The sequence below is a fragment of the Panthera onca genome, chromosome D3, assembly GCF_046562875.1.
Source record: "Panthera onca isolate mPanOnc1 chromosome D3, mPanOnc1 haplotype 2, whole genome shotgun sequence".
NCBI lineage: Eukaryota > Metazoa > Chordata > Mammalia > Carnivora > Felidae > Panthera > Panthera onca.
Window position 1 is genome coordinate 45,177,673 of NC_138350.1, and position 18,846 is coordinate 45,196,518.

Below are 18,846 nucleotides of genomic sequence, written 5' to 3' on the forward strand. Positions count from 1 at the left end.
TGTGGCAGACTGAAAAATGGCCCCCTGAAAGACAGTCACACCCTAATCCCTGGGACCTGTGAATGTCACCTAACATGGCAAAAAGGGGTCTTTGCAATTGTGATTAAATTAAGAATCTTGAGATGGGGAGTTTGCCCCAAATTATCTGGGTAGGCCCCAAATGCAAACACATACATTTGTAAGAGAAAGAGATTTGACACACACGGAGGAGGAGGCCATGTGACCACAGAGGCAGAGACTGGAGTGATGGGACACAAGCCAAGAAATGCCAGCAGCCAACAGAAGCTGGAGGAGGCGAGAAGTGGATCGTCCCGTAGAGCCTCTGGAGGGCAGTGGGGCCCTGCGGACACACCAGGATTTCGGCACAATAACACTGATATTCTCTACAGCTGGAGACAACAAGTTTCTGCTGTTTTAAGCCACCCGATATGTGGTAATTTGTTACAGGAGTCATGGGAAATTAATACAAGGAATGGCAAGATGGCGGCCTGAACTTTGCAGTGGCAGTGAAAAAGGAGAAAAGTGTTCACATTAAGGAGATATTTAGGAGACTGAACTGAGGTAAATATTTGAATGACTGGGATCAAATTTGCACCCAAAAAAAAGTGAGGGAAAGGAGAAGAGATAAAAAAAAACAAAAAAAAAAACAAAAAAAACCTTAACACTCCATGGGTGCCTGGGTGGCTCAGTCAGTTGAGTGCCCAACTCTTGATTTTCAGCTCAGGTCATGATCTCATGGTTTGTGAGATGGAGCCTGTGTCAGGTTCGGTGCTGACAGCACTGAGCCTGCTTAGGATTCTCTCTCTCCCTCTATGTCTCTGCCCGCTCCCTTGCTCGCACATGCACTCAGTCTCTTTCTCTTCTCAAAATAAATAAATAAACTTAAAAAAAAAAAAAAACCCTAACACTCCAGAGGGTTATTAAGGTAAACAGAGCACCCACTGCACATTTACTATTGCTGGGCTGTTCGCTAAGAATGTCAGTCTCTCCGAATCTGATGGGTAATCTTGACATGGTGAGTGAGAAGGATTAAAGGGTGTGGGATTTTGTTATTGTCTCTGTTGTTGATGACAACAATACATTGTGATATATTGATGTCAATATTTCTTGAAAAGTGAAAAAGATCAAGCATATACATGGGTTTTGGCATCAGAAGGGGCTAGTGGAGCAAGGCACTTATCCAAACCTTAGTTTGCTTCTCTGTATGGGGATAGCAATTTCTACGACCCGGAGCACTTGGGAGGAATGACAGAAACGAGTAGGTAAAGGATAGAGGAGTGGTTCGGGAGCACTACACAAAAAGTGGTCAGTATTAACAGACAGCCGACTCTCAGCAGCCTAGACAGAGGACCCTGAGCTGGGAAACTGTTCCAGCTTAGAGGACCCACTTAAGATCACGTCACTCGCCTACTTCCAGATGGATCTGTTCTTTATCTTTTTGGAGGATATATTTTTACCTTGTTTTTAAAACTTTGTAGCTCTTCCCTATTTTAGTACTTTGTTCTAACTTGCACTGTTTTTTATTCTTTTGGAGTTCTTGCCTTACATTTTCCTGCCTTTTTAACATTTTCTACTGATTTATCTTTCATTAAAAGTGCAACTCAAATTGTTTTTTCCTTTTAAAATCATACTTTATAAAAATAAATAAATGGATAATAAAATATCATACTTTATTTTAACAAATAATCCAGTTAGAAAATGGGCAGGAGACATGAACAGGCATTTCTCCAAAGAATACATCCAGATGGCCATCAGACACATGACAAGATGCTCAACATCACTTACCATCAGGGAAATACAAACCAAAACTACAATGGAATATCATCTCACACCTGTCAGAATGGTTAAACTCAACAACACAAGAAACAACAAATGTTGGTGAGGATGTGGAAAAATAGGAACCCTTGTGCATTGTTGGTGGGAATGCAAACTGGTGCAGCCACTATGGAAAACAGTACAGAAGTTCCTCAAAAAGTTAAAAATAGAACTACCTATGATCCAGCAATCACACTACTGGCTATTTACCCAAAGAATATTAAAACACTAATTTGAAAGAATATATGCACCCCTATGATTATTGTAGCATTATTTGCCATGGCCAAATTATGGAAGCAGCACAAGTATCCATTGATAGATGAACGGATAAAGAAGATGTGGTGGGGGTGCCTGGGTGGCTCAGTCAGTTAAGCATCAGACTTCAGCTCAGGTCATGATCTCATAGTTCGTGAGTTCAAGCCTCGCATCAAGCTCTGTGCTGACAGCTTGGAGCCTGGGGCCTACTTTGGATTCTGTGTCTCCCTCTCTCTCTGACCCTCCCCCCTTCATGCTCTGTCTCTCTCTGTCTCAAAAATAAACATTAAAGGGGCGCCTGGGTGGCGCAGTCGGTTAAGCGTCCGACTTCAGCCAGGTCACGATCTCACGGTCCGGGAGTTCGAGCCCCGCATCAGGCTCTGGGCTGATGGCTCGGAGCCTGGAGCCTGTTTCCGATTCTGTGTCTCCCTCTCTCTCTGCCCCTCCCCCATTCATGCTCTGTCTCTCTCTGTCCCAAAAATAAATAAAAAACGTTGAAAAAAAAAAAAAATAAACATTAAAAAAATTTAATTTTAAAAAGAAGATGTGGTATATATATACATATATGTGTATACATATATATAATAAGTGATGGAACATTACTCAGCCATAAAGAAGAATGAGATCTTCCCATTTGCAATGACATGAATGGACCTAGAGATTATTATGCTAAGTGAAATAAGTCAGTCACAGAAAGACAAATACCATATGATTTCACTCACATGTGGAATTTAAGAAACAAAACAAACGGGGGGGGGGGGGCACCTGGGTGGCACAGTCGGTTAAGGGTCCAACTCTTGATTTCAGCTCAGGGTCATGATTTCACGGTAAATGAAATAGAGCCCTACATCAGGGAGGAGCCTGCTCGGGATTCTCTCTCTCTGCCCCTCCCCTGCTCACTCACTCTCTCTCATTCAAAATAAATAAATCTTCAAAAAAAGAAAAAAACAGAAACAAAAGGGGAAAAAGAGGGAGAGAGAGATAAACCAAAAAGTAACCTCTTAATTACAGAGAACACACTGATGGTTACCAAGGGAGTGGGTGGGGGGTTGGATGAAATAGGTGACAGGGGTTAAAGAGGGCACTTGTCATGATGAGCACCAGGTGATGTACGGAAGTGTTGAATCACTATACTGTACATCTGAAACTAATACAACACTATATGTTAACCACACTGGAGTTAAAATTTTTAAAAAGGGTTTAAAAAATCATACTTGATATTTATTATTTTCTAGTTTTTAATTTATCTTTTGTGCTTCTTTTTACTCCTCTTAAATTTTTATATTTTGAATTAATATTTATTGTTTTAAGATCAATAGAGATTTTTTTTTTAACTGGCTTTATCTATTAGGCCATGTTTGGCAAACTTAGGGCCTGGGCTTCTGGTTCTCAGCTTGAGAAGATAGCAAAGAAAATCTTGGGTGGGTTACATGAAAATATGAAAGGGCAGCCTGGATACTATTTATTTAAAATTAAGACCTTTTGGGGCATCTGGGTTGCTCAGTTGGTGAAGCATCCAACTTCGGCTCAGGTCATGATCTCATGGTTCATGAGTTCAAGCCCTGCATTGGGCTCTCTGCTGTCCGTGCAGAGCCTGTCTTGGATCCTTTGTCCCCTCCCCTCTCTGCCCCTACCTACCCTTATTGCATGTGCGCATTCTCTCTCTCTCTCTCTCTCTCTCTCTCAAAAATAAATAAACCCATAAAAAATGAAGACTTTTTTAAAAATTTTATTTTAATTTTTGAGAGACAGAGAGCACGAGCAGGGGACAGGCAGAGAGAGAGGGATACACAGAATCTGAAGCAGGCTCCAGGCTCTGAGCTGTCAGCACAGAGCCTGACGCAGGGCTCGAACCCACAAACCATGAGATCATGACCTGAACCAAAGTGGGAGGCTTAACCGACTGAGCCACCCAGGTGCCCCCCAAAATGGAGACCTTTTTAAAGGACACCAGATTTAGGAACTCTAGACCTCAAAGGAGGCTAATTTTCTTGATTTAATAAACCATGGATAGGTTTCTCGATCTCCCTAGACTCTGCTCTGGTCACATTCTGGAAAAGGATCTATCATACACACAGAATTGATTTTCAAGTACACTAATGACAGCTACCAACAATGTGTTGGGCACAGTGCTAAGTATTTTAATTGCATTCTTTTATTTAAATCTCCTTCCCAGCTGCCATGTTGGGGCCTTGGGGGCTGCTTTGGGCTCTGCTCATGTCACAGGCTCTTTGCATTTGGCCCAAAGGGCTGCAAGAATGACAGTGAGGGCGAGGTTAGGCAGGCTGTGACCAGGAATCGCCTTCAACCTTATTTGGTGCATTTTCCGCATAAAGTGAGGAAAACACCCCCACTGCTCCATGCCCAGCATGGAGCCCAACATGGAGCCCAACATGGGCTTGAACTCATGACCCTAAAATCAAGAGCTTTGCTGAGATCAAGAGGCAGACACTCAACCGACTGAGCTACCCAGGCGCTCCCCCCACTTTTTAAAAGTGAGATGGGTCTTAATCATGGGACTTTTGAATTCATGTAAAGAAGGTATATTCTTTTTAAAGCCCTCTATTCCATCATGTTAAAAAACATTGGGAAAATTTGGTATCAAAGACACTCATTACACTAGATCACAGATCTGGAATACCAGATCAAACATCTGGAATGTTTGTTTCCAAATTAAAAAAAAAAACACACACAAAAACTCCTTCCAACAACTCAATTAGTGGGTGCTACCACTTGATTTATAGACAAGGAAACGAATGCTCAGAAGATGAGGAAACTTGCTGAGAGCTCACAACGAGTTCAGAGGCCAAGCCATGCCTCCAATCCAGGCTCTCTACAAAGCCCAAGCTCCTAACCTTGATGCTACAAAACCCAAATTACAGCAAGCCCCCAGTGTAACCTTCCTGGCCCTACAACTGTCCAAAGTCCAGTAGGACTGGTGTGTTCCAAATCCCACCAGTCTGCTCCCTCCAGTAAGAAAACTGGTATGATCTAAAATATAGGAACTCAGGGGGACCCAGCTGGTTCATTCAGAAGAGCATGTGACTCTTGGTGTTGGGGGCTGTGAGTTCAAACCCCATGTTAGGTGTAGCGATTATTTAAAAATAAAATCTTTTAAAAATAATAAAATAAAAAATAAAATACATGAACTCAGGGTAAGCTCTATGACCTTTCTAATTTTCTTTTATTTTTTAATGTATTTACTTACTAAGAGAGAGAGAGTGGGGGGAGGGCAGAGAAAGAGGGAGAGAGAGAGAGAATCCCAAACAGGCTTCACGATGTCAACACAGAGCCCGACTTGGGGCTCAATCCCATAAACTGTGAGATCATGACCTGAGCCACAACCAAGAGTTGGACGCAGCTGACTGAGCCACTCAGGTGTCCCTCTTATCCTTTTTTAAAGGATAGCTTCCACTGCTACTTTAAAAAATTTAACTCTGGATTTCTCAAGCCATTTTTCTACTGAGAAGCTAGCAGGCTTTAGGAACAGTAATTGTGGGGTGCCTGGGTGGCTCAGCCGGTTGAGCATCCGACTCTTGGTTTCAGCTCAGGTCATGATCTCACAGTTCATGAGTTTGAGCCCTGTGTCAGGCTCTGCGCTGACGGTGCAGAGCCTACTTGGGATTCTCTCTCTCTCCCTCTCTCCCTCTCTGCCTTTCCCATGCACACGCTATCCTCCTCTCTCAAAATAAATAAATAACTGAAAAAAAACCCAAACCTGTAATTGTACAATTGACAATCTCAGCCTCCATAGAGGCCTATGAAAAGCAGTTATTAACACAGTTTGCAACTTTTATTACTGATTTTCCTTGGCCTCTAATTCTGTGTACAAGTCCCAGTCTGAACTATGCTATCAGTTCAGGAGAGCCCCTAGTGACTGATTCTTTTAGAAAACCTGCCCTTTATTATCTTATGAAGTGAGGTTCAGCAGGACTTACTTTTTGTCAAATCAGACAAAAGTTCTGAGAAATGATACTAGCAATAATAATACCTAAGATATATTGAATGCTTATTATGTGCTAGCTGCTATCCTAACTGCTTTTGCATATTTAATTGTCATAACTCTACCAGGTAGATGTTATTAATACCCCCCATTATGCAGATAAGAAAATGGAGGAATATATTTTGGTTCTCTTTTTTAACCTTCCTCTTAATAGTTTGAAAACCACTTTTAGCAAATCTATATACTTGCTTGCTGCTAAAGAGAACAGAAAAAATAGGTAAGTTCTTCCACATTGTCAGGGGTCTAGGAATGGCCTCAACAACAAAAGGTCCTACTATCTTTCATTCAGGAAAAATGGCCAAGATGAACTACTATAAAGCCCAAATCATCATTTTTGACACAAAATGTAATTAGCCAAATTCAACTACACTGCAAGCCAATTTAGTTAGTTATCTAGGGGTACAGTTTGCAACTAATTTATTCTTAGAGTCCATTAGCTTAAAATTCAACATTTTATCCATGTACCATGGGAAATTTTTCTCTGGCTGTGAAGAGAAGTTGGTATCTATTATTTAAAATTTTTCATTATTCCCAGGGCAGCTGGGTGGCTGAGTCAGTTAAGTGTCCAACTTCGGCTCAGATCGTGATCTCATGGTTCATGGGTTCGAGCCCCACGTCAGGCTCTGTGCTGACAGCTGGGAGTCTGGAGCCTGCTTCCGATTCTATGTCTCCCCTTCTCTCCCTGCCCCTCCCTCCTTGGGCTCTGTCTCTCTCTCTCTCTCTCAAAAATAAATAAACATTAGGGGTGCCTGGATGACTTAGTTGGTTAAGCGCCGACTTCAGCTCAGGTCAGGATCTCACTGTTGGTGAGTTCCGAGCCCGGTGTTGGGCTCTGTGATGACAGCTCGGAGCCTGGAGCCTGGAGCCTGCTTCAGATTCTGTGTCTCCCTCTCTCTCTGCCCCTCCCCTGCTTGCGCTGTCTCTCAGAACTGAATAAAAGTTAAAAAATAAAAATAAAAAATAAACATTAAAAAAAGTTAAAAAATATATATTTTCTCATTATTCCCATGCTGTCCAGAGTGGAATTTTGAAGCCTTGATTGTTATTTGTTCAGGTGTTGGGACTGAGTTAGAATAGTTTTCTATGGAGAAGTTGGCCCCACCCACAGGCAGGGCCTTGGGTCACTCTGTAGACAAGGATGAGACTCCCTTTTTCACGCAGGAGCTCGGGGTCAGCTTGTTAATTTTTGTAAAAGAATGTCAATCCCATCTTCTCTTTGGGTGATTTTTAAATATGTGGGTGTGGATTTAATCTACAAGATAAAATAATTACACCCCAGGCTTTTGCCAAAGAATGTAATTTTGAACTGTTGACTACCCAATTTTTATCAAAATCATGCATGCCAGAAACAATGTTCCTGGATGGTTGCCTAAGGGCAGTCTGCAAAGGAAGCCAGATAACCAGGGTAGCAGTTTTAGCCCCAGAGAACTGCTCCTACTGAACTGTTCTATTTCATCATGCATCCTAAATACTCTAAGAATCCTAGACACTAGGCTACCACTGTGTTTGTTATAAGGATGTTGTTGAAGACCCTGCCTCATTAAGTGGCCCAGTCTACTTTTTTGGAGGACACAGGACCTGAGAGTAAGGAAGCTTTGCTCTTCTTCAGCAATGACCTCACTCTTGTTTTTCTTTTAACTTTAATTTCAATATCATGGACACACAATGGTACAACAGTTTCGGGTATACGACGTAGTGATTCAACAGTTCTATACATTATACTATGCTTGCGACAGGTGTAGCAATGACCCCACTCTTATCCTACAAGCACTGAGGGTCTTGTAACTTTTTCATTTGGCCACAGAATGCTGAAAACTAAATTCAAGGCCCAACTGTATTTATTTTGTAGGATATTACAGTATGAATGTCTATGCACTAAGTCTCTCTGCAGCCTCATCTAGTTCTTCTATTATTCTCCACCTAGATTTCCTGTAAAATTCCATTCATTAAAAAAGTCTATGTTATTTTAATTATTCTTTCAAGCCACCACACATCCTTTCTGGAAGATGGTGAGGTATTTAAAGATGTACATGCAAATGAATACATTCATAAGCTGATTTGCATGAGTTATTATTATTTCCATTAATCTTATTATTGTCGTTATATGGCAAAGCCCCTAAGGGCAGAGGGCCAGATTCCCCTTTTGCCAGTGTATCTCCAGTATGAGCTTTTGGAGGCCATCTCTGTCCTTCCTCTGTGCATCACATAAAGTAGCTGGCCTGTGTTTTAGGGGCCTTGTTGTGTGAAAAATGGACATTTTAAAGCACCAAGGTTCCTCCACCTTGGCAAGATGCCTGGGAATAAGAAAAGACCCAAGGGACAGCGGCTCGTTCCAGCTCGTTCACTTGGGGACACAAATGTACAGGCCGGAACAGAGGGCAGACTGGCCTGTTTTCAGTGAATTGCTATTTTTCTCACACTTTTTACTGAAATGCATAGACATGAATGAGTTAAAACAAATATGCGTGTCCTACAGCAGCCAAAGAAAGTCTGCGTTAGTCAAGTGAGAACCCGTTATCATCTCCTCCTCTTCTTATTATCCTCAAGAAAGCCTCTAACAGAGTCGAGGGTTTTTTAAATATATTTTAAAATTGAGATAAAATGTACACATAGCATTTACCATTTTAAACCATTTTTATTTATGTATGTATTCTTTTTAATGCTTATTTATTTATTTTGAGTGTGTGTGCATGTGCGTGAGCATGTGAGCAGGGGAGGGGGAGAGAGAAGGAGAGAGAGAATCCCAAGTAGGCCTCACGCTGGGGCTCGATCTCACGAACCATGAGATCATGACCTCAGCCATAAATCAAGGGTCAGACACTTAACCGACTGAGCCACCCAGGTGCCCCTCATTTTAACCATTTTTAAGGTACCTTCAGTGGCATTAAGTATATTCACACTGTTATGCAACCATCACCCCCATCCATCTCCAGAATTTTTTCAACTTGCAAAATTCAAACTTTGTATCCATTAAATACTAACTCCTCACTCTCTCTTCCCCCTGGCCCCTTGACCACTCTAAGCACGTCATAGAAGTGGAATTACACGGTATTTGTCCTTTCTTGACTGGCGCCTTTCATTTAACATGATGCCCTCAGAGTTCATCCAAGATGCTGCCTATGTCAGAATTTCTTTCCTTCTTAAGGCTAAATAGTATTCCATTGTATGCATATTCCACATTTTGTTTATCCATTCACCCATCAAAGGACACTTGGGTTGTTTCCAACTTTTGGCTATTTTAAATAGTGCTGCTATGAACCTGGATGTCCAAATATCTGTTCAACTCCCTGCTTTCAATTTTTTTTTTTTTTTTTTTTGGTGTAAACCCAGAAGTGAAATTGCTGGATCATACAGTAAGTCTATTTTTAATTTTTTGAGGGACCTCCATACTATTTTCCATAGCAGCTGCACCCGCTCACATTCTCAACAGCACTGCACAAGAGCTCCAATTTCTCCACATCCTCACCAGCACTTACTATTTTCCAGGTTTTTGATGACAGCCATCCTTGGGGATGTGAAGTGGTATCTTGTTATGGTTTTGATTTGCATTTCCCTAATGATTAATGATGCTGAGCATCTTTCCAAGGGCCTATTAGCCATCTGTACATCTTCTTTGCAGAAATATCCTTTCAAGTCCTTTGGCCATTTTTGAATTGGGCTGTTTGGTTTTTGTTGTTGAGTTGAGGATTTTTCTCTATATTTTGGATATTAATCCCTATTGAATGACAAAACTAAATTTGGTAATGAGGTTGATGTCCTTTATTCAAGGGAAAATAATCCTTGGATTGGGGAAGTATGGTGCCTCAGAAATAGTGGGGCACTCTTCCCAAGGGGTTCTGGGGAAGAATGAGTTTTATGAAGCATTAGAAGTGGCAACAGGGAGGGGCACCTGGGTGGCTAGGTTGGTTAAGCTTCTGATTTTGCCTCAGGTCTTGACTTCAGGGCTTGTGAGTTCCAGCCCCATGTCTGGCTCTGTGCTGACAGCTAGAGCCTGGAGTTTGCTTTGGATTCTGTGTTCCCCTCTCTCTCTGCCCCTTCCCTGCTCATGCTCTGTCTCTCCCTCTCTCTCTGAAAAATAAATAAACATTAAAAATTTTGGAAAAAAAAAGTGGCAATAGGGAAATGGTACGATTATCTGGGGTTGCAGATCTGACCTTATTTAGGAAGATCAAGGAACAAGGAAATAAGTATAGAACCCAGAGTTGCCGTGGTGTTTGGGGATTGGCTGTCTGGATGTACTGTGTTTCTGGTCAAGCAAAGCATTTACAGGAATGCTAAAGTTTAGTTGGTAGCACCCCAAAAAGGAGGAGCTCTGTCTTGGGCCTAGAAATTGAACTCTGTTCAACATCTCTTATCAGATAAATGATTTGCAAGTATTTTCTCCCATTCAATGGGTTGCCTTTTTATTCTGTTGATGGTGGCCTTTGATATACCAAAGTTCTTCATTTTGATGAAGTCCAATTTGTCTATTTTTTTGTTGCCTGTGTTGTTGGTGTCATATCCAAGAAATCATTGCCAAATCCAGTGTCATAAACTTTTTCCCCTGGAGCCCCGGGTTTTTTTGTTTTGTTTTGTTTTTTATTTGTTTTTTTTTAAGTGGGCTCCATGCCCAACACAGGGTTTGAACTCACAACCCTGAGATCAAGACCAGAGCTGAGATCAAGAGTCAGACACTTAACTGACTGAGCCACTCAGACGCCCCTGCAGCCCTGTTTTAATAAGTCATTTTATAAGGGTTATGGAGAACATCATCTTCAGATGGAGCAAGAAGATAAGTAAAATCCAGAGGAGGGGTTTACTATTTTGCCACCAAGCCCACGCCTTAAAAAGTAATCCTTGCAAATGGACTCTGATCAGCTCTGGTAGGAAACCAACATGAAAGAGGAGAGCTGCCTCAAATCAGCAGTAACGGGGAACATCAGGGGAAGAGTCTCCATTTTATATCAACATTTACATTCTTTTCCTTTGTGGATCCAAGTTCCTTTACGTAATATAAGAGCCAAACAAATGGGAAGGGGACCCATGGGCTCCAGTCTGCTTAACTGAGTAATTTGCTCCATCTGGGTCTAGTTATCCACGTAGTGTCCTTACCAACACCCCATCCAAGCTCCATCGCAATGTGCGGAGTGAATTTTGTGCTCATGGAAGACACATCCCAACAAGCATTTAGGGAAGGGCCAAGATCAAAGAGCTGGGTGAGAGACCAAGAGTGGTCCTGTCAAACTGCCTTAGCTCAGATTTGCAGAGTCCTTCAACTACTGACCCTGGCTTCCCCGGGGCAAGAAAACGACATGGTTTGAGCAGCCAAATCACCAACACCAGGATGGCCTCTCACTGGCAAGCTCACTAATGTATGACTTTGCACATCTGTTCTAAACACTCACCAGCACAGGCTTTGAGGCAACCCTGTCACGCTGATGAGGCTTCGGCTGGGAAATTACAATGAGAGTAATAATGACCAGTCAAGGTTGTACTGACACTCCAAAGACCAACACTCCTGCCATCAGAACCATTATCATCGTCATCACTGTGACCTTATTCAGTGTAGGACAGCTGGAGAAACTGCCCCAATTAGCCCAAGTAGACGGGACAGCAACTACATGGTTCCTCTCTACTTACCCCAGCTCAGCCCTGATGGGCTGATCTCCCCTGGGTCTCCCCTGATGTGATTTAGGGAGGAAAGATGGTAAGCTTTGGAGATGACCTGTTGTGGTTGGACACGCTTGGGTTTACACCTCTGCTTTAACATTTACGAGTTGTTGACCTTGGCCAAATAATTTAGATCTCAGTTTCCTCATCTGTAAGCGGGAGTAATTAAGTCTGACCTCATGTGTGATGAAGAGTGGCAACGGAAAGTGCCCGGCACACGCTAACACCGAATATTCATAGTGTCTCTTCCCATGGTGAGCTGTGTGTCTTTCCCACTCCCCTTGAAGTTTCTCAAGGTCAGGAACCATATCTTCTTTGTTTTTAAGCGACCAGCCCATAGTAGACCCCCCATGAGTATGTGCTGAATGGATAAACCACAAGAATAATCCCCTTCCCTTAATTTTGTATATCATTCGGTTGTGAGGAGGAAAAACCAGTAAAGAATTTTCCCTGCTATGCCTTTACAGAATGAGTTAAACCAGCTTCCTCTTAGGAGTTGCACGTCAGAAGAACAGAGCTTCAAAATCTTGTCAGATAAGGGAGATCTTTGTGGAGCAGAACTACCTGGAAAGTGTTCTGCATAACAATACACCCACGGATTTTAACTGAGCACTTACCCCAATTCCTTGTGGATTCATTAAACTGACAGCTTGACGGCAGCAAATTGATGCCTGTTTTCTATCTAACACAAGCTGTATGACTGCCTTGTGTTTAACCCACTCTATAAACTTGTAAGCAGCTATGTAAAAACAAAAACCTCAGAAAACAAAGAAAAGATGCCGGGTTGTTATTTCACTGAAAAACAATAATGAGTGTCTCTTTTCTGTGTTCCTCCCACTCTAATTGGGTATATTTGGGTTTTGGTTGTTTTCCTTTGCTCGAAGAGTTTGAGTTTTGCAGCAGCTTCTTTTTGCCTGTTAAAGAAGGCTGTGCTCTAGCCCAATGCCACTCACAGTGCCAGTCACCCCGAAAATAAGCTCAGGCCAGAAGGTAAATCAGTGCACTGCTTCCTTTCTCAAGAAGTCTCACTATGAAAAAAAAAAAAGTCAGCTCAACTGAACAAGGTGTTTAGTGCCAAAGTTGATGTACATTCTAGCACAATCTCCTTATGGACAGGTGACAAAGAGCTCACAGATTGGCACCGCATGTGGATCACACTTCAAGGAGCATTGTAGTAGGTTATGGAACTCCTCATCTGCCTGAGAATATACTGGACTGACCTTTACAATGGGCTTTTGAAGGATTTTAGGCCACCTAGTATCCTTATCCCTTCTTTTGGGGAAGCATCCCAGTATCAAGGATCTGCCACACCCTGTCTCAGTCGATGGGATCCGGATACTGTAAGACCAGGGCCAGCCAAATGGTGCTCTGAGTCTTTCCAGCCACAGTAAATGGAGATGATGATCCAGGGCCAACCAATCGGCATAATTCCATCTTCCTAGTTGGCTTTCAGACCTGGGAAGGGCAGTGGCCCTACTGCTGTATTCAGAGTGGATACTGGGACTCATGCAGAAACTATAAGGATGAGTCTCTTTCCATTAGACTTCAAGTTGTAAGGATGTGGGCCTGGAGTCAACAACACCCATGAGGGGAGAGCCTGGCTGTGAAATGGAGAAAAGACAGAGCAAAACTGAAAGGGAGACAGAAACTGTATTTGGAACCTCTGGATAAAGCCTTGCGTGATCTACAACTTTTCAATGATATATATGATCCAGTAAATTTCCCTTTTGCTTAGAACAGTTTATGAGCTTTCTAATGTTTACAATGAGAAGAGTCTAAATTAGGCCTGGACTACTCTCCCCTGGGCTATTATAAAATCCATACATGTTGGCCCTAAAAAGACAAAGCTGAAAAGGCAAAAGGTCTGGAGTTAGAGGAGCTGTCTAGTTGGGACTAGAGGCAAGTTACCAAGACTTGCCACACCTGAGTTCCTTCCTCTGTCAGGTGATTAACATCTGCCCCATCCATCGCCTGTCAGGTGAATATGGGAATCACATAAAAAGAGAGAAAATCACTCAAGAAACATATGAAAAGGCACTGCACAAACAAAAATATTGTTATTGCTAGCCCAATGATAGTTATGCAAACTTCAAAATTCTGGCATCCATCACTATCCAGTTCCTACAAGAAATACATTGTTCTTAAAATAAACATGGTGGGGGGTAAGGAGAGGCAAACCAAGAAACAGACTCTTAATTACAGAGAACACACCGATGGTTTAGGAGGGGAGGTGGGGGGGAAGGGGTTTAAATAGCAGATGGGGATTAAGGAGGGTATTGTGATGAGCACCGGATGTTGTATGTAAGTGTTGAATGACTAAATTCTTCACCTGAAACTAATATTACACTGTATGCTAACTGGAATTCAAATAAAAACTTAAAAAAGAAAGAATACATCATTTTTATCAATACCTGTATTGTGCTCTAGGAGGGAGAGCGCCCTCTGCAGGCCAGAAGGTGTAAAGCAAGGCAGCAGACTCAAAAGCCGGACAGAATACAGAAGGGGCAGCAGGAAGCCAGTCCAGATCTCAGGTTCTGGGCTGAGCACCAATGTGTGTGCAGTTGGTCATTTCTTGGGCCCACCCAGGACGTTTCTCCCCCATTGAACACAGCATCTAAATGACTCAAGCTTATGAATCATGCAAGAAAAATGATGGTTTAATTTAGAACTTAACCGCTAGTAACTCTCAACCACTATTTTGCAACTTTGGGGTTATCCTAACAATAACATTATCATGCAGGTAGGCAGATTTTGTGTCTGTTTTACTGTTTTCATATCTGAGATCTAAGGGACCAACACAACAACAAACCGCATAAAAAGATTAAATCGTTCTGTAAATTTTGCATTTTTTGCAAAGTCAGAGTACAATCATTTTCTGATAGATAGAAACAGTATGAGCAGTCAGGGTACAAGAAAGGAAGAGGCATTACTGATTTTTAAGCCTCGTTCTGAGTCTCTGGTCAATGGAAGTATCAGTGGATTGTCTTTTGATGGAAAAATAACATTTTTATATTTTCATATAGTTAGTGTACCTGGAAGAAGTTTGTTCTTTACAGTTCCCTCCTTTGAGAAGCTCAAATCTGGATGGGGTGGGTGACACTAGTAAAACAAGTGTCCCTACATACTGGGTGTCAACACTGTGCCAGGCACGTACATCACTCCTAAGCCCAGCACCGCCCAGTCCACGTCACCAGTGGGCAGGGTTACAGTTCCTCAGAAGCAAGGAGCAGGCTGAGCCCACTCTCCCTGCTCCCGAGGATGGCCTGTGCTCAGGTAGAGCAGGCTGGCCCTGTTTGTATCAGGCTCCATAAATATCACAGCTTTCTCTTCCTTGTCTCCATTGGTGCCTCTTCATCTTATAAAACAAGATGGCCCTACCCTATCATCTGGTTATCCTCAGTTCAGGGAGAGGGGGTAAAAGCCCCATGCTGTTCTCCAGTCTATGTGCACCATCACGAAAGCTGATGTCCTGTCCTCTATGGATCCAAGGCACAATAAGTTAAAAAGCAAAGGGGTAGAGGAAAGAGGAACTGTCTCCCTAAAAAGTCTCTAAAACTTACCAGTTTGGATAATGCTCTGGAACCGGCATAGATTATGCCCACATACAGCACCGAAGCAGGAAGCCATGTCGAAACATCAGATCTGAAAAAAGGGAAAGAGACCAGAATATTTCTGTCACTTTCTGTCCAAAAGACCGAGCTGGAAGGCATGACCTTTCAGATGCACCAAATACGACGGTGATTGTCTTAACATCTCTGAGTGACCTGTGAAGTGTGACATGGGCTGTGTCCACTGAGAGTGAGGGAGGCTGCCAAAGTCATCCAGCTATAGCCCGTCACTCTGCCAACTACCTAGTGTTACTGATCCCACGACAGAACACAAACGATCTGGAGATGGAAAAAGGCTTCCTAAAGTTTGGGAGAGAGAACAGATCCGAATTTTTTCAAAAAATTTTTTTTACTTTATTTATTTATTTTGAGAGAGAGAGTGTGTTTGAGCAGGAGAGAGGCAGATAGAGACAGAGAATCCCAAGCAGGGATTCTGCACTGGCAGCACAAGGCTCGATCCCACCAACCATGAGATCATGACCTGAGCTGAAATCAAGAGTCGGATGTTCAACTCACTGAGGCACCCCTGATTTTTTTAAGGTTTTTAAGATTTTTTTTTTAAGGACAGTGAACATTATTCTTTGGATTTTAAATAGCCAGAGGCGTTGAACCCATGCCAAATTATTACAAATTTTTAAAGGCTATTTACCGAGGCAATATATCAAACGGCTCCATGGAACCACAAAAGAAGGAAGCAAGTGCCAAAGGACAGAATTTTAAAAAGAATACTAGAACTCAAGCTGGGTGGCCATGTGCTGACATCTTCCACCATCAACCTGGAACCTCTAAGGACTTCTGGAGGGCACGTTTCTTGATTCAATTGTGGCCACACCAAAAACTGCTTTTTTCTTTTTTTTTCTTTTTAAGTTTGTTTATTTTGAGAGAGAGAGAGAGAGAGAGAGCAAGCAGGAGAAAGGCAGAGAGAGAGGGAGAGAGAAAGAATCCCAAGCAGACTCTCCACTGCCAGTGCAGAGCTTGATGTGGGCTCGAACTCACAAACCATAAGATCATGACCTGAGCCAAAATTAACAGTCAGACACTTAACCACTGAGCCACGCAGGTGCCCCCGAAACTGCTTTGTTCAATACAGTTTAGAATCTTGCTGTCTTCAAGAAAGGCAAAATCCCGGTTTTTATATAGAGAACCCATCACTGAGGTTCCCTCAGTCACAAACACATTTGGTCCACTTACGCAAGTTCCCGGAGTTATTCTCATAATAGATATAAATAAATGAGACCATTCCAGCAGAATTTAACATAATAATCCCAGCTAACTCAATGAACTGCTCTCCTGGGATGATGCCTGCTCAAGAAATGTTCTTTGTGAATCTTATTAGCATGGGCAGGCATCTATGATCAGACCTGCTTTTGTACCCTTCCCAGGGAACCTGGTGCTAAAATATCTCTAGTCTCTAGTTAGGCCTCCAAACCCTACTTCCTGAATATATTCATTCAGCAAATATTTCTAGCAATTTGCAAAGTGCTGACAGTGCTAGAGTTATTATTAACAGCAGCATCCTAATTAACATTTACTGAGCACTTGCTACAAATGAGGCAGTCTGCTAAGTGTTTTCTATGCTGTGTCTTTTAAAAATGTGTACAACCACCTTATGAAGAAAATGTCTTTGTTATTATTATTATTATTATTATTATTATCCTCATTGTGCACATGAAATAACTGAGGCAATAAAGAGTTTAATTTGCCTGTGGTCAGAAGAGCTGGTTATGGCAAAGCCAAAATTTGAATTCAGGTCATCTGACTCTAAAGCTCCAGCTTTAAGCCACCCTTTCACACTTTGCCCTCAAGGACCTCATAATCTAGTGGTAGACACTGACATATAACAAACACAGCATGATTCTGCTCTGGTCGCACACTAAGCATCTAATGACCTGAGGAATATTCTCTGTTCTTACTCGTCTTACTGCAATAAAAGACGTCTGCACTTCCAGCCAATAGGTGAATAGAGAAAGGAAGATGCTATTCTCCATCTTGATGGATAACAACATCATGCTTGACATCAAACCAATTGCTACTCCTCTAGGAAACGACTTCCCCATTAGACCTTAAGCTCACAAAGGTCAAGGGAGACAGGATCCAGGCCCATGGCCCGCTGAGCACCACAAGGAGGCCCAAGAGCATACACAGCAGGGAGCATAGTGAAGAGGGAAGGAGTGCCCTGCGTGAAACAGCAGCACACCCACAGCAGCAGGCCCGGTGCTTCAGGATGTGAGCTCAGTAAGGCCCTAGGCATTTGTGCTTTGTTCCTTCTTAAACAAAGAAGACTCCTGCCCAGTCATATGCTCCAAGAGACCTCAGGGCATCTCAGTGGCCATGGATGTGAAACAAACAAACAAACAAACAAACAAAAAAACATGGCTAGGGGAAAAGAAAGAAAGAAAGAAAGAAAGAAAGAAAGAAAGAAAAGAAAGGAAACATGGCTAGGGAACACCTTGTATTTTAACCCTGTACCCGAAACACAAAGAAATGACTTTAACTATGAAAAATAAACAGATCCAGTTGGACCAGAGACTTCTGGGAAATGTTACAGAGCAGCTGTGGGAACATTTGGATATAACCATGGAACTATGATCCACAATTATCGCACCCAGGGCCCACCTTCTAGGTGGACAGAGCCAGAGCAACATGCACCAAAGGCAGAAATTTAGACACCTGCAAAAGCAGCTGGTTGCCTAACCCTGTCTTGGCCCTCATGAGCTCTCATCAGAGACAGCTGCCTCCCTCCCTCCCCCCCACACACCAACAAAAAATTATAGCTGCTATCGAGAATGATAAATACAAATCACTGGGAAAAGTGCTGCCGAAACAGATATGAGCAAAACAAGTATGAAAGGATGGGGGGTGGTGGGAAGAAAAATAATTAAAAATTACAAAGAACTCTGCATTCATATTGTTTCACAGTATCAAAGTTCTCACTCCACTGAAAATCTTAGGGTATGCGTTAAGTGTTGTTGATGCAAGAAAAGACTCAAGGGAACACCAGTCGACCATCCATACACAAAGAAAATCTTGGGGCGCCTGGGTGGCTCGGTCGGTTATGCACACGACTCTTGATTTCGGCCAAGGTCATGATCTTATGGTCAGTGAGTTCGAGCCCTGCATCAGGCTCTGCACTGACAATCAATTATCAGAGTCAGATAAGGGAACTTCTGCATATATTATTAACATGTCTCCCACCTGTCAAATAAACGGTAAGTTTCATAAAGGTGGGAGCCATGTATGTTTTGTTCATATAAGTCAATGTAAAATATCACATGCATGAATATTATAAAAGAGACTAAAGGACTATGCCATACCATAAGGGCATCTGATCTAGTCAGTGAGGATAGAGAAACCTGCCTCCAATAAGTGATACTTGAGATAAAACTCAAAGTTCAAGTGGGTGCAGGGGGTGAGGGGGTGATGCAGAGAAGTAGAAGGGACACCACATTTCCCTCCTTGGTCCATTACTCACAGCAATAAAAGTCCCTGAAGGTTCAGTAAGACTTTGTCACAAGT

At 42.4% G+C, this 18,846-nt stretch overlaps 1 protein-coding gene across 2 annotated transcripts in view; it reads right to left on the bottom strand.

Annotated features, from left to right (window-relative positions):
• The window catches only part of SLC35D4 (solute carrier family 35 member D4), a 118,025-nt gene that overhangs the window by 78,520 nt on the left and 20,659 nt on the right, over window positions 1-18,846 (bottom strand). For both annotated transcript variants that reach the window (XM_060613446.3, XM_060613448.3), the window contains exon 4: window positions 15,283-15,364. In XM_060613446.3, the coding sequence (XP_060469429.1) occupies window positions 15,283-15,364 (82 nt within the window). The remainder of the gene's footprint in view (window positions 1-15,282; window positions 15,365-18,846) is intronic.